The 16,816-nt window shown below is 43.6% G+C and overlaps 1 protein-coding gene across 2 annotated transcripts in view; it reads right to left on the bottom strand.

Moving 5' to 3' along the window:
- The window catches only part of MYZAP (myocardial zonula adherens protein), a 115,903-nt gene that overhangs the window by 54,736 nt on the left and 44,351 nt on the right, over positions 1-16,816 (bottom strand). For both annotated transcript variants that reach the window (XM_065940610.1, XM_065940609.1), the window contains exons 7-10: positions 16,050-16,175; positions 14,957-15,085; positions 10,852-10,931; positions 9,324-9,429 (exon numbers count right to left, since the gene is read on the bottom strand). In XM_065940610.1, coding sequence (XP_065796682.1) covers positions 9,324-9,429; positions 10,852-10,931; positions 14,957-15,085; positions 16,050-16,175 — 441 coding nt within the window. The remainder of the gene's footprint in view (positions 1-9,323; positions 9,430-10,851; positions 10,932-14,956; positions 15,086-16,049; positions 16,176-16,816) is intronic.

Below are 16,816 nucleotides of genomic sequence, written 5' to 3' on the forward strand. Positions count from 1 at the left end.
GTTTCTCCATGCACACTAGAATTAGTGAGTATTTGCAGGCACTGACCTACGCCCTTAGTGTACATTCTTTCCATCAACAACCCCTGAAGCAGGTATTATTATCATCACTCACATTTTTTGATAAGGAAATTAAATGTGGGAGAAGATAAGTAAATTGCTCAAGATATAAAGCCCAGTGAGCAGCAGAGGCAAGATGCAAAGACATTTAATTTACTTGACGCCTACAAACTTAACCACAGTGTTCTCCAATTTCTATGTCCTCAGCACACAGCTCATTGCCTGCTCAACCCTTACATTCTGCCTTGAGTTATAACAGCTTTAATGTCAACCAGAAAATCCTTTGAGGACTTTGAGGACTCAGGTCTGTCTTTGCATTTAGTTCATAAAAGGTGCTTCTTAAATGTTTACTGGCTGACCCATCAGAAGAGCGCTCTCCATAAACAGGGCCTAGCACCCCCACTCCCACTGCTGTGTGTGGGGGGCTGACTTTCCTGCAAACTTCGGCACAGAGGCAGGGAACAGGAATATATGGCAGTGGCGCAGAGGAAATTACTTCAGCTTGATAAAGGCCGAGTGAAAAAAATCAGGGGCGGAAGGATGCACTTATTCAATGAATGGTGTCAGAGAAACAAGCCTTCCATGAGGGAATAAAAGGTGAAATTTCTACTCATATTACATACACAAAAAATAAATTCCATACGGATTACTCTTTATTTGTTCAATAAAATTTATTGAGCACTTGCTATATGTCTGACTGTTCCAAGTGTTGGGGATACAGACATGAATGAAACAGACAAAAACCACTGCCCTCAGAGAGCTTACATTCCAGGGGAGAGAAAGAGACAATACATAAACAAGCAAAACAGGTAAGTGTAGGTATATCACAAGATGGTAAAGTGCCATGGAGAAAAACAGAGTAAGGAAGCACGGTGGGCAAGAATGTGGGGGCGGGGGAGGGTGGTGATTACAGACCTGAAATTGAAAAACAAAACTCTAAAACTTATGACAAACAAGACGCACAACACAGCACAAAAAGATTGATAATTTCATAACAAAAATTTTTAAATGTGTATATTATACAAAACCCCACAACCAACCAAAAACCACGAACTGGGAAAAGATAATAGCATGCAAATATTTTTTGATAAACAACTAATATTGGCAATACACAGAATTCCTACAAATCAGCAGGAAAAAAGAAACACCAAAGAGAAAAATGAACAAAAGATGTGAACAACCAATTTATAAGAATGGGAGCCTGTCTGCTAAGAAGCTTAGGGTCAATTTCTCTAGTTGTAATGAGCAGCTACCAGGCTGATGCAAATTAAAACTAAGCCAAAGAAATATTATTTCACAACTGGCTAAAATTATAGTCTAAGAGGTGGTGAGGATGTGGGGAAATCTGCCCTTACACATGACGGGTAGAAGTCTATGTGCACTTTGGGGAGTGACAGCAGTGAGACTGTCCCAACCCCAGTCCCCAGCAATTCCTCCTCTAAGTTTATTCCCTCGATAAGCATAGACACATGTGCAGTACTGTTTGTACAAGAATAAAAAATTGGAAGCAAGCTAAATGTCTATCAAGAGGATACATTATAATATATTCAGCTAGTGCAATATTAGAGAGCCATCAAAATGAATAATTAAGATCTAGTATATGGAACCACACCAAAAACAAACTTGGGGAAAAGAGTAAGTTTCAAAATAAATACAATGAAATTTATTTATACACTATATATAAAATGTTACACAGTTTTATTATTTATTTGTATTTTGTCCACACAACACAGCATGAGGGATGGTTCCCCGATCAGGGGTTAGACCCAGGCCCCTGTGACGAAAGCACCAATCCTAAGCACTAGGCCACCAGGAAACTCGCTGCATACCTTTTTAAACACAGAAACTAAGCTATATATTGACAATAACCATATGTATGTGTAATAAAAGCAGAGAAACATGGTCTGGGTAGAGGCCAGTTGCCTCTGAAGGAAGCGTTGGGGCAGGATGGGGTGGAGGGTAAGAAGGACAAAGATTCGAAATGGGAGGAGTAAAATGAGAACTTCTTTAAAGTTATTTAGAAAAAAAATACAAAATATGCCAAAATGTTAATATATTTCAATTCCAGAAGAGAGTACATGGGTTTTATTTTTATTATTCTCCATATTTAAAATTTTTTCCAGGGACTTCCCTGGTGGTCCAGTGGTTAAGGCTCCACATTTCCAATGCAGGTGGCACAGGTTCAATCCCTGGCTAGGGAACTAAGATCCCACATGCTGTGCAGTGAGGCAAAACAAAAAAAAAAATTATAATTTTTTCCAACTGCTAAAAAAATAAGAAGCAAAGAACGAGGCTAGCTTTGGAGTAAAAGATCTGGGTATAGACCTAGCACCGTCATCACTTGTGGAGAGGCTGCTGGCAACTTATTTTTTTAAGACTAAGCTTCAGCTTCCTGTACTAAAAAATGGTGCTAACAATACCGCCCACAGAGAGTTAATGTGGCATGGAGGTCTAGATGCACAGCCATGCAACACGATAAACACCCACTCTCTGAGAGTTACTCGGATGAGAAGCAGTCACAGAACCTACTACGGACAGAATGTGAACTCCCAAGTCTCTGAGAAATATATCTGAGTCAATCAGAAATGATTTCAACAAATAGTGGGTTCAATGACATTTACAAAGAAAAGACTTTCTCCCTTGAAAGGACAGGTCGAATCGTGAATACATTAACCAGTACCAGCAATACACTGAACCTGCAATGTTTCAATAATGCATAGGAAAAAAGGTTTACATCTGTGTGAGCTTTCTGACACCTTCTGAAACCTTCACATTTTAGATCAAGCATCTAAGATTTTTAAATCAAGAAGTGACTAATACAGTGTTAAACACCAGAATTGAAAACTGTTAACATTTTCAACTACCGTAAATTCAGCTTGTGAGTAGTGTCTCCTTTGGGTAGGAGAATGAGTGGCCCTAGGACAAAAGTATAGCCTTAAAAAAGAGTCCAAGGCTTAGGATCCAATTAAGGGTTGGGGATGGGGCGGTAGTGTGAGTGGGGGTGGGGCAGGATTTGGGCACCTAACTCACGTTTGACGTAGTAAGTCAAGTTCACACTATATCGCTGTCCTGGCAGGAGTGGTGAACTGAGGGACATGGGCAAAGGCAAGGAGGAGCAGATGGAGGGAGGTCCTGCAAGGCAGGGGACCCAGATCTGAGGAGGTCCCCAACCAGCCCAGGAACCAGCATCAGGCCGAGGCGGAGGTGCGTGGGGCGTCTAGGTAAGGCAAAATTTCGGAGGTACTCTCAGGGTCTTGCACAGTCTCAGCCCCTCACTCACTCTCTGCCCCACAGCAGAAGGCTCATCTGGCCCCAGGACACTACCCATGGCCCAAAAGAGGGAAGGAACTCCCAGGGCAGGCAAGAGCACACAGTCCTAGGAGGGAGGCCCACATGGGTGCCCCACTTTCTCTAGAAGTCATTACATTCCCTGGTTTGATATTATTTCATTCTTTGAAACTGAGTAGCGAGTCTACGCCACTAGAACAAATGCCAGTAACTTTTCCACAGACTTTGAAAAACACGAGGGCAGTAATGGAATCTCTAGAAACAACATAGGTCCCTATGCTAGAGTGATATCTAGATGAGCAATTCTCAGATCTGACTCCAAGTTTCCTGGTGGAAGTTGGGAAACCCAGCAGAGTATCTGTGGATCTACATTCAAACAGAACACTGGCGGGGAGTAAAACTACATCACCAGTTCACTACTCACGTGCAAAGTTATCCATGTGCTCCCTTTCTGCTGCACAGAAACATCTAAACGAAAGACCAAAGCCAGCTACTGACAAGAAAGCATCTACCTGCCCGCTTGGCCACAGGGAAGTGGATGGAGTGGAAAAAACTACCCAACGTCTAAGTGACACCCACCCCCTTGATGAACTCACTCCAGTACTAGGCTAATACCACCCACTGACTATTATTACCACTGTTGCTATTGCAATTCTCAGCAACACTATTTAGTTGAGATACCAGGGCCTGTGGCTGTCTCAAGGACTCTATAAAAATATAGCATGCATGAAGTATATTTCACGTCAATATATTGGGTGGGTCAAAAAGTTTGTTCAGGTTTTCCCATAAGATGTTATGGACATTTCAGTCAAATACATTTCTCTTTTCATCAGATATACTTCTTTTAATGAAGTGAGTTGAGCTGTGTATTCACGGTGATAGAAGCAAACCAAATGTACTTAAACAAGGAGAGTGCTAAGTTGACTAGTGTTGTATCTTGATTCAGCACTATGACATCCTCAGGGCCACGTCTCACATACAAATATAATCAAACGACAGAGACACGTAGATGCTTCTGTATTTCCTGGGGTGTGATCAGGTGGGGAGCACTTCCTCCCGGAGCACTGAGGTTCTTCGAGCCTGCTTCCCATCTCCTTGGCAGGTTTCCTTGAGAGCTTTTCCATAAATAAGGCTTCAATCTCCAAGATCTTAGGACCAGCCTCCACCTGGCACTTTTAAATTATATTTTAGCACTATCTTTCACCACAGTTCCTTCTTTGATGTCTAGGAACCCACATTGCTAGAAATAACTCTATGGTTCTTGGAGTTCTCTTGACTCTGTAGTGTCAGGCCATAGAAGCTGAGGTTACAGAATGTGGGTGTTTCCACAAATAAGAGCCCCACGTCATCACATTTTCCTTTCAATAGCATGTCCTTCGTGTTTTGTTCATCAGCTCATCACACATAAACACCACCTCTTCCCAGCAGTGAGAATACAGTGTTCTTCTAACCACGAACAATGAAAGCAACTGCTTCCAACCCAGAGCAGGCTACCATTTTGTCATCTTCCAAAGAGCCGGAGACTAAATCTGGAGAAGAGCTCGTGGGACATGATCTGGAAACAGGGCAATTGAGTGGGTTAGGGTTGTGGGCTCATCACTGTGGCTCCTTTCCCCTTCCCCCAGGTGGCTAATTATCAGTGAGGGAGAGCACTCTGAATCCTCTAAAAACAGGGTACTTGGCGAAAACATGTTTTGCGTTGTACATTTCAGCACACCACACCACACAAGACTTTTAAAATAAACTGTGTGCTAACAAATGGTGGATCCATTTAAAAGGGAAGAGTCTCAGAGCAGAGAGAACTTAAATTTTTTAAATAGCTTTCCTCCAGATAATTTTCCCCTGGGCAGAAAGTTGCTTTGATTGGCACAGGTCTGGGCCTTGATGAGAGCAGAGAAAGAGGTGTCAAGGCCCTGTTGACTGAAGATATTTAAAGATAGGTCAGGTGTTCACTGCTCGAGCTGTAGGTTTCTTGCAGCCGTGTGCTCATCCCTCATCTCCTATGTCCTTTAGCAGCAAGCTAAAGAACTCTACCTGAGACAAAAGACCCAGTACCAAGACAGCTTGGCAACAGAAGAATGAAGCCCAAGAGCAAGGATGGTTGGAACTCAGCTAACACCAGAGAGTAAGATCCATGAGGGCAGAGCCACTATCTGCTCCGCCCCTTACTGGAGCCCAGCCCCAGCAAAGAGACAGTGCAGGCAGGGATCTAGTAAATGGATGGAGGAGTGAGTTTTCTCATGACTGTTATTTTTTTTCAGTGCCTCTGTATTTTCTGGAAAACTCTTAAAAGTCTAAATGGGGCATATTTGGGTGTGTGTGTGTGTGTATCTATTTGTCAGATCCAGAACTAGTCAGAAGAACTAGTGGTGGGAGGGAGATGACCAATCCCTGATAAAGAGCACACAAGGAGACTTCACTGAGTACAACGATCTAGCTAAGTGGAGGTATCTGCGTTCACACTTCACACAAGATACTCTGTATCTTTTCTCAGGGAACTTGACCCTATAAGATATGTATTAATCCTTCATTTCAAAAGGGCCCCCTATTACATGCACAAATCCCTGTGGAAGTGTACTGTCCCACACAATGAAAAATCATTATTGAGCTAAGGATGGCAATACCAAGATTGATAAATTTTTATTTAGTGTATTATTAAGAAATTACACTCCACTGGAGTGGAAGTGAATATACTGCTTAACATGTCTGGATTCAAAGAACCTCAGTAATAATACCTAGATGTTTTGAGAAGAAGGAAGCCTATCATTTTAATAAACTAACTTTTTTCACAGACATTATGACTCAGATGACAGCAATAATGGATGAGGACTGGATTCTTACCCCTGTTGAGTATGAAGCCATCACAGGGACAGGCTTTCAGACTTCACAGAAGTGGGGGAAAACTGTCCTTAACACTGGTGACACGTAAAGGTTGCCTCTATCTTCCAGTCAAATTTGCCTCCATGTCTGGGTGGCTGGAGTTCACAGATAGAAAGGCACTTCTCTTCTCAAGCCAGAGTTGAGGACTCCACATGACTAATTCAGTCATCTAGATTTTTCAAAATTTGGTCCAAATGACTAATTCAGCCATCTAGATTTTTCAAAATTTGGTCCAAATTTAGTATATCTTTGCTGATTTCAATCATTATGCAAAGCAGTGAAAAGGCTGAGATCCTACCAATAGCACAGCCTAGTAAACAATAGAGAATCCTTTATATAAAGAGTTTCTATCTCGTCTTCTCTCCTCATAAATGCATACCTGATTAAGGGCTAAATATCTTTCAGGGCAGCCAGCACTACAAATGCTTCCTTTATGTTGAACAGAAAGTTGAAATGTGCCTCTTTGCAAGTGCCACCCAGTGGCTCCAATCTGGCTTTGCATTGCAACACAAACGAAAATATACTCCCTCTTCTCCATGACAGTTTTCCTAAGCTGACATCTCCCTGTGGCCATCTCCTGTCCAAGTCCCTCAACCATCTCCTGGATTATGGAGTTCTAGTACTCTCCAACCTCATCCGGGACACCTCTGTGTGCGCATTTGTCCCTTTTCCATGTTCCTAATGTTTAAAAAAAAGTTAGCATTGGCTACAGCGATTGAGATTTTAAACCATCCTCCTGTTCTATGAGTTAACACGGTGTACAGGACAAATACCTTAATTCTTATTACCTGATAGAAGTAATTTTTAGTTTAAATTTAGAATTAAAGCTCTCTTTCTCCGTCACTATCTAACTGCTGAAACCCAGCTGGCCTCTGATGATGCCATCCTAAATTTCAGCCTGCGATTTCACTTCAGTGGTGGGTCTTTCAGACCACATCACCGGCACTTACAACAGCTATATTTGGGAGATATTACATCAGAGACACTAAAGCACGATATGGACAGTGATCTTTAGATGCTTCCTTATTTGCATATATAAATACTCCCCCGTGCTGTGCTAAGTCATTTCAGTTGTGTCTCTTCGCGACCCTATGAACTGCAGCCTGCTAGGCTCCTCTGTCCATGGGATTTTCCAGGCAAGTATACTGGAGCGGGTTGCCATGCCCTCCTCCAGGAGATCTTCCAGACCCAGGGGTCGAACCCCCATCTCTTGTGTCTCCCTGCATTGGCAGGCGCGTCCTTTACCACTTGCACCACCTGGGAAGCCCTAATTATTCCCCTACTCCTTTCAAATCGGTATGTTTATTAGATTCCAGAAGTAACTTAGAATTCTAAACTTGGAAATGTCTTTTTTAAAAGACCAATCAGGGCTTCCAGTGGTCAGTGGTAAAGAATACACCTGCCAATGCAGAAGACACAGGTTCAATCCCTGGTTGGGGAAGCTCTCAGGGCAACTAAGTCTGTGTGCCACAACTATTGAGCCTGTGCTCAAGAGCCCAGGAATCACACTACAAAGCCCTCACGCCACAATTACTGAAGCCCATGCACCCCAGAGCCCATGCTCCACAACAAGAGAAGCCACCACAATGAGAAGCCCACGCACTGCAACTAGAGAGTAGCCCCTGCTTACCACAACTAGAGAAGCCCCATAGAAGCCCAGAGCAACGAAGATCCAGTGCAGCCAAAAAACAAATAAAATTATTTTTTAAAAAAGACCGATCATTAAACCCTTACAGATGAAAACTGAATCAGAAGCCAAAGCACATGAGGCTTTGTTCACCTGTTCTCTAATATTAGACAGGGAAACAGTGCAGACAGTACCCTGTGGTGAGTTGGGAGAAATGGAGTATGCCACAGTCAAGGAGCCCCTTGGGGAAATGAGGGGCAGCTGGCCTCAGACACCATGAGTGTGAAGTCAGAAGCAGAAAAGCCACAGTCTGACTGCCATGGTTCCTGAGATGCTAACTGTGACAAAGTGATGCTTTTCCTTCGGAAACACCCCTGACATCTACAGTGCTGATACGGGGCAAGACCTGCCCATCACTGCTGCTGGCCGTGCTCCTGCCCAGACCGTGAAACTGCATCAAGATTTACTCATTGGAGCCCCTGCTCCCCCTTCTCCTATTCTACTCCACCCAGGGCAATCACACTGTGTAAGTGGGTTTCTCATTTGGGTGAGGATTTTATCTAATGTGTGTTTATCCTACACAAAATTTAAAAAGGTGTCCCTCCCCACCCTCAAAATTCCCTGACTTTAGCCCCACTCATAGCTCCAACATTTTAGAGATTAATTTTAAAAAATATATATGTTTAATCTTCTATTTGTCTATCACATGTGTAAATTATTAGAAATAGATACTTTTCATTTTAATAATCCATTAACAAATAACTTTTCAGAGTTGTGCTTAATATAAACACATATAACGCTTTTTTCAGTTTTTCTGCTGCTGACCAAATGTTTAATTAAAACAAAACCTTTTCTTTGCAAGTTAGAGAATGAGTCCCTAGGGAATCCTTATAACCTTGTTAGTACTAACTGCTCTTGTTTCTGATTTTTTTAATTGAGTAAGAAAAAGATAATATGTTGTACACAGCATGGATTTTCTCCTATGGAGCATCACCGCAAGAGAGAGACAGGTTACTATAACACAACTTAAAAGATATTTTTTTTTCCTCCTAGAGAAATATAAATGTTCAAGTCACCTGTTTTTTTCATTTAGAAAAACAGGATAGTAAACTACATCCAACAATTACTAAGCATGTACCTTAGTTTCATACTATACAATTAAAGAGAAAAAGGACCCTTTGGTCCCTGAGCTGAAGGCACCCACCTGCATAGGGGGTGAACTTATGAAATGTGCCTCCCAGCTTTCTTAACTGTAACCTTTTGATCTGGAGAGAGCCCTCTTTTAGAGGGATCATCACTAGTCCAAAGGGGACATATGAGGAGCTTCTCTTTTGGGCCAAGACAGCAGTGGCCTGAGCTAGTTCACTGTGAACCACAGAAGACGGAGCTGAGAGTCCTATCTGTCTCTGGGGCTGAAGCGTCCCCACCACAGGAAGCAATCTCACGCCCATGACCCTTCACAAGGACTCACCTCCTCAACCATCTGCTTGACTTTCTTCTGTTGGCAATGCACCATGTCATCTAGATGTCGGATCCGCTCCCGGAGGCTGGCTGACGCCTCCTCCAGCTGCTGATACCTAACACAGATAGAAGACAGAGCCAGTGAACCCTCGACCAACGCAGCAACACCAGCACACGAAGTCACCGCTCGAAAGAAACACCGCCCAGAACAAGATGCACTCTTCCTATTTCGCATGTGTCCTAGTTTATTAACCACCGACCAACCACCCCTCTAGAGAAGGAACACAGGACTCTTTTTCAAGTTCCCACTCGCAAATTTCACCCTGTGTAAAGACAGTTACTTTACCTCCCAAGAGCTGAGAGAGAATTTTTTTTGTACCACTTACAGATATGAGAGACTGTTTCTTTGGGGGTTAATACAACATTAGAATACCAGTAATTGCCACAATTAGGAAAACAGAGAAAGAGTCTAGCAAGACAACAACATATCTGAAATCAAGTGGCAGAATCCTGGGAAGGCAGGAATTACAGTTGTTCCACACATCATTTATTTTGAGAAAATGGGAAATACGCTGAAACACCCTTCCTCCATCAAAACAGAACAGACCACCGCAGAAAATATTTCATGTTAAAAAAAAAAACCAGCACAGATTATCCTCAGACTCTATTTGGTTCAAATAAACCCAAGGAACCAGCAGATGGACTCTTTCTTTGGGGCCACTAAACTAGAACACAGACAAAGGGTCTGGTGGTCTGTTTACCACTTCCCATCTCTGCTGGGTCCCTCCTTAGCACAACCTTAAAGACCAGGGAAAATTCCTAGAACTCTGCAAACTCTGATGTCACATAAGAGGAAGGAGAACAGGTATTTTTCAGCATACATTGTGGCAGGCTGTGCAGCCAACAGTTCTCTCACAACAGTAACCCAATGAGATGGGAACTATTAGTATCACTTTAATTCCTCCCAATTTAAGAAAGAATTCTTTTTTTTACAGAGAAGCAAAGGATCTCAGGCAGATTAAGTAACTTGCTCAAATGCTCAGCACCTGCCAACCTCGTTTCCTTTCACTAGAGGGCCACGTGTGGACTCTCTGCCTTCTGTTTCCAGAATAGGCAGTTCATTGCTCCTGCATTTCCCATGCAGGGCTTTATACACTCACAGCCAAGGGACAAGGCAAGGTCTTACTGAAGAATGTTTGGAAACAAAGACATTGTAAAATTCGTTTCCACGGCAATGGTATTAGTCACTGTTGAATTTTCTCATCAACAAGGTGCATCCTATGGAGCTCAAGGTTATGGGGAACATTTATAGACAGGACTTTGGCACTAGTGACAGGCATTGACGTGTTCCACTGTTCTAACAACCACCCCTGGGCTGCAAGATGTGGCTGGAAGCTCTTAGTCCAGTGTTTTACATGTTATCAGTCTGCAATGAGTGATGACCAAACGAATGGAAATGCAAGGACCAAGTGAGCCCACACAAACACAGTGTGCCCACCATCTAAATCCACTATAAGGCAAAAGATGGTATACCTTACCTTTCTTTGTTAGAATCGGTTATTTCCACTGACATTTCTGTTTCATGCTCCAGGAGTTGAAGTTGAAGTTGATGGCGTTCCTAAAACAGACAGACATTAATATTTAACTGATGGATCCCAAGTTGGCTAGAGAATGTACAGCAAGCAACTCCAATACCAGTCAGTTCAAATCTATGTGACACCTATGGGCTTTTATACACTCACTCACCAGAGTCCAAACAAATCTCAAAATTTCAAATTTGCTAGTGTGTATTTATAGATGTATTTATGAGTTAGAGACAAATATCATGGGTAAGCCATTTTAGCTTTATTTTTTAAAAAGTATTTCATCAGCCCAGACTCAGATGTCTTATGAAAATTTATAGTTCTAAATAATGATAATCAATACTCTAAATCAGTGGCCTGTGATACTATGAATTTCTTGATTATTTTCTGAATCCTCAGGAGGGTCTGGAATTCTGTAATATTCTATAAACTAACTGGGGTAGTGTTTACACAGCTGTGTTTACTTGTAAAAACATACCATGAAAATCAGAATAAATGTGCCGCAATGACGTCCACATTCTAATCCCTGAAACTTGTGAATATGTTGCCTTATGTGGAAAAAGGAACTTTGCAAACATGATTAAGTTAATAATCTTGCAATGGGGAGATTATCCTGAATTATCTGGTTGCGCCCTTATAGGAAGAAAGGTTAGAGTCAAGAGATGGACACAGGCTGGGAGGCGCTATCATGCTGACTTAGCAGCTGGAGGATGGGGCCGCGCGCCAAGGAATATAGCCAGTCTCTCGAAGGAAGCAAAGGTGAGGAAATGCATGCTCCTCTAGAGCTCCCAACAGCCCTGCCCACACCTTGATTTTAGGACTTCTGACCTCCCAAACTAAAGATGGTCACTCTATGATGTTTTAAAGCCACTAACTGTGGTAAATGATCGCAGTATCAATAGGGAACCAATAAGTTGTGTATGTAAGATTTGTACAAGGATTACCCTGGTGGTCTGGTGTGGCTAACACTCTACACCCCCAATCCAGGGGGCCCAGGTTTGATTCCTGGTCAGGGGACTACATCCCACATGCCACAACTGAGATGCGATGCAGTCAAATAAATAAATATTTTTTAAAAAGATTTGCACACATTTCTATATAAATTTAGTTTACCTTAAAAAAGTAAAAAGAATCTGGACATTTATTTCTTTGAACAAAGTGAAAAATATTAATAAAGGTATAGCGCCCATTACCACCAAAATTGCACCAGAAATACATTACAACTGCTAGTATGACAAATTTCCTTAAAATGAAATTTATCAAACCTTGCTCACTAATCAAAAGGAGACTCTTCTGCTTGGGGGCTTTCTCTAAGTATGGCTGTGTCTCATCTTTACCCTCAGAAATTCTGCCCAACAAGCTCTGACCAGTTATACAGATCCAAAACTTCTTTTCCACCAAATATTAAAAGCAAATCCTTGAAAATTGAACTCCCACAACTTCTAAAGCTGTCAGCAGTGGCAGACTAGGGACAGTCAGAGTGGGAAGCAGTACACTTTGGAAGGGAGGGTATGTTAGCATCATATTCAGAATAAAGAAGGAAAACCAACATTTTCATGGGGTTTTGTTACTTCTTTTAAATCTCTACAGTGAATGCACAGACTAACTGTCCCCATGGTTTCTGCCACTGGCTGGAAGCTTACATGAGCCCTGAAATAATAGTGATGAATCCTTAATAAGCGAGACTTCCCTCCAACTCCCCAAAAAGCTGTCATAAAGTAGCGCAGGGCCTAGCTTACAGTATACTTTAAATTTTGATATTTTCCTAAGTTGAGGTACAACAAATCTTAAGTGGACACTGCACAATCACGTGACATATCTGTATTCACATTACCTGGTGGAACCACCACCGAGATCAAGGCAAAGAGTACTATCTATTCTGCAGAAGGGTCTCTGATAGAACACACTCCTTAAAAGACTTTTAACTCATCAAGAAAAAAAGAAAGCTGTTTTGGACACAATGTTCAGAATCAGTAAACTAAGGGGTATAGCAGAGAAGCCATTCAAAAGCACATGGCTTGTCCTTGAGAAAAATCAAAAAACATGCGAGAACAGGATACACACTCTGTAGGCATGTTGTTCACAGTGTGTGACAGAGGTTTGGCATGGCTCCTGCTCTCACAGATTTAGCCATGAAGGGCGAAAAACAGTAAATGGGCATATCTAATCTTAGCTACCTAAAGCAAGCATTTTGCTAGCCTAAATGAGAAAAGCTATGAGAAAGGACAACAGATTCTCAATCGCTAAAGATAAAGCCAAGAGGACGTGGGGAACATTTTATGTCACACAACCGCGGGGAGGGAGGGCCAGCCTTACTACCACCCTAGGCCCCAGCCACACACTCCCACACAGGCTCCACGTGGACATCAGTGGGAAAATGTTGGGAACTTTCCAGAAGCCCAAGGAGACAAAGAAACTAAGCTATAAAACAGCTCCAGCAGGAAAAAAAAAAGTTGACACCAGGGGCAGACATTTATGCAAGTCACAACCTAAAAATCAGAGCCACACATTTTTTGAGCCCTTATTCTCTATATGCCAGGCACTGCCCTTAACATTTGGCCTGGATTTTTCTTGTTGACTCCTCACAAAAGGCCTAAGAATAAGAATTACTATTATTAACATTTTACAGAAGAGGAAACTGAATTTGGAAGAGTCAAGTAACTTCCTGCAACTAGAAAGAGAGGCAAGACTCAAACCCTAGGTTCATGGGACTCTAAAACATGGATAGTCTCTCTGTGAGATGGTTTCTTTGCCCACACCCCTCCCCAGACCACCCGCTCACCTGGCTCCTGTTTGCTGCAGGACAGCCTGTCACTCGAGGGGAGTGTGCTTTAACCAGCAGCTTCTGCTCTTGCAGGCGAGCGGCGATGTAGGGGAAAGCTCGCTTGCATTCTAGAAAATGCCTTCACTGCCCAGTCATTACAACCACCATCTACAAGCAGTACTGACGTCAGCCCTAACCATGCCACTGACCCTCTCTTCAAGACAAGATGGGATTCTGCTTTCCCAGAGAGTAGAGGTAAAATTTTAACTGACTCTTTATTTGTTCAAGTCCCTCCCCTCAAAAGATATTACTTAAAAGAAGAGCCCCCTATCCAGCCAAGGAGCTCTGTTTAAGGCTATTCCCACCTTCCTGGTCAGAGGAGTGTAGAGGGGACCAGACCACAGACATCATAGGTCAGCCCTCCTCTCGGAACCAACCGGAAGCCCAGCTGTTGACCCTGCTTCCCCTGTCATTCCCCCTCCCTCCATCATTGGCCTGGGGATTCTCAGTGTCCAGAGTGGGTCACGAGATGCCAAGGGGTGGTCTTGGCTGGTCCCCTCTCTTTTATAAACTCACACAACTCCCACTTCCTAGAACCCAGCCACAGCTCTAGTCCTCAACCACCACTCTCCCCTAGAAGTCAGCTATCACCCGGTAAAGGTCACCCTCCCTTCATCTTTCTTCCTTTTTCTCTTTCCTCTCTCCCACCTCTCCTCTCTTCTCCACTTCCCACCTCATTTCTTCCCTCTATCTAGACTGGCTCATTATCCCAGCTGAGCTCCTGTCTTCTGCAGGCCTCTCCCCGCTCCACCCTCACCCAGGAGAGCAGTGTCCCCTATTCTGACACATAACCCACCCTTCAGACCCTGGTCCCAGAAACAACTGGCTTGGGGTGTCGATGCAACATGGAAATAGGGTTTGACGGCCTGCCAAGTAAACTAAGTTCATGCCGAGGGCCCCAGCAAAGCAGGGCTGCTAAAAGATTAACTTCTGTAAATAACTTTGTATGTAATGATGTTAGAAGCATCAAAATTTTCAACACAGGAACACTTAGGACTTGATGGAACTTCCATATACTTTACTTTTTGCTGTTTCTTTTTTTTCTAGATGTATTTTTAATTGAAGGATAATGGCTTTACATCCATATACTTTATTTTATGGTTCTGTCTTTGTTATTTCAAGTCACAAGTTGTAGGATTGTGGTGAGGGTTTCTCACACCTTTGGGCAGGCCTGAGGGGAGCTGTTACACTACAGGGAGGCTGGGCAAGGGGCCCGCGGGCTCCAAGCTATGTTACCTTCTCCATGCGCTCAATCAGCCTGTCCAGCTCCCCGATCCTCTGGTCCTTCTCCTCTAGACTGATCTCTGCCGCCTGCATCTTTTTATTGGCTTCCTCAATGGCTTTCAGAAAACTATTGGTTTCTTCCTGCAAAAGAAATGCACTCTTCTCAGCAAAGCACGCAGTCACTACCAATCAGGGTTCAAACAGCTCAGGCCTTGCTAAATCATCTTGTCTCTTTAGAAGCATGACCCGGCATGACCCGGGAGCCTAGAAGAGTCTCAGAGAATCATGAACTCAAATTCCATTATTCTGGTTCTAACCAATGAAGAAAAGACACATTGCAAGGGCCTAGTTACCTTTCTGCCTTTTTCCTCCCTTTGAGGAAAAAAAAGAGCCTACAAATGTTATTTATCTCCTGACAAGATGCTCAAAGTATCACTGTATTTGCCAACAACATAAAGGGAATTAGGGCTAGAAGTGGAATTGAATGCAGAGTGCCCAGATGTTTCTCCCAAACACCAACTCAGTCAATTATTCAGCACATGTACTAAGCCTGCGAGGACACAAGATGAGGCAGATTGGAATCCCTGTCCTCAAGGAATCGATGCTCTGCTAGAGAAGCCAAGATGGGAGGTACACAGCCCAGTTCTAATAACAGGGACAAGAGAAATCCACAGCAGAGAACAGAGAGAATGGGCTTCTCCAGGACAGAGGACACTTGCAGCTGTGTGAGGAGGAAAGGTTTCATTCGTGGAGATGCTGGCATCTTCAAGACTCTCAGGGAGCATAAGCAGGATTGGGACAGGGAAGGAGGAGAAGATGCGGTGAGGAAAAGCACAGCTGCAGGATCAGCCTGGATGCTGACAAATGGTCAGACTGGCTGGAGAAAAGGGTGTACCGAGAGACAGAGACTGGGGTCTCTTTTAAGCAGGGAGGAAGGTGAGCAAATGAAGGGAGGGGGAAGGGAGAGGAGTGAGTGGGCACCTACTAAACCCACGTTAGAGTCCACTAACTCACCTCCGAGCACACACCTTCCCATGTAAAGCTCACAGACAATAATCCGCCCAACGCCCCCTGGCTGTTCCGTGAGCAGGGGGGACATACTCACCAGGAGAGCCTCCTTCTCCGCGTTGTGCCGCTGCTGCTCCTCCTGCAGCTTCTCTTCGTACTGGCTGTACAGCTTCCGGGTCATCTCTCTCATCACCTCCGCGTTGGCTTGTTGGGAGGATTCCACCTGCAAAGAGACTCACTTCAGAGCCACAGCTGCAGCAGGTTCTGGCGAGTCTGCCCCTTACACTCTGTACGTGTCAAGCATGAACGCACAGCGGAGTGGGCCCAGGGGCCAGGGCTCTGCAGGGGACGGAGGCAGCAGGAACTGATGGGGGAAGAGACAGAAGGAGGAGAAGGGGCGAGCTGGTGCATGGAACATTAAAAGGAGCCCTGTAAACTTATTTCCTTGATACTAATATTACCAGGAAACGGTGGTCCATGAGTGACTTTTTCACAAGGTAGAAACATACTTCTCTATCAACACTGCATCTCAAATCTAACTGCTTTAAAATTGAATTCTCTCTAAAATGTGCTCCACTGTCTTATTTTTTTTCTTTATTTTTATTTGGCTGCGTTGGGTCTTAGGGCACACAGGATCTTTGTTGCTTCACGTGGGATCTTTCACTGCAGCACACGACCTCGAGTTGTGGCTCACAGGCTCAGTAATTGCAGCGGTCAGGCTTAGTTGCCACACAGCATGTGAGATCTTAGCTCCCCGACCAGGGATCAAACCCATGTCCCCTACATTGCAAGGTGGATTCTTAACCAACAGGGAAGCCCCTGCACTGTCTTATTAACTTCTTTCTTCAGTGCCTTTTCCTGTGT

This window comes from Muntiacus reevesi, chromosome 7 (genome assembly GCF_963930625.1).
Source record: "Muntiacus reevesi chromosome 7, mMunRee1.1, whole genome shotgun sequence".
Taxonomy (NCBI): domain Eukaryota; kingdom Metazoa; phylum Chordata; class Mammalia; order Artiodactyla; family Cervidae; genus Muntiacus; species Muntiacus reevesi.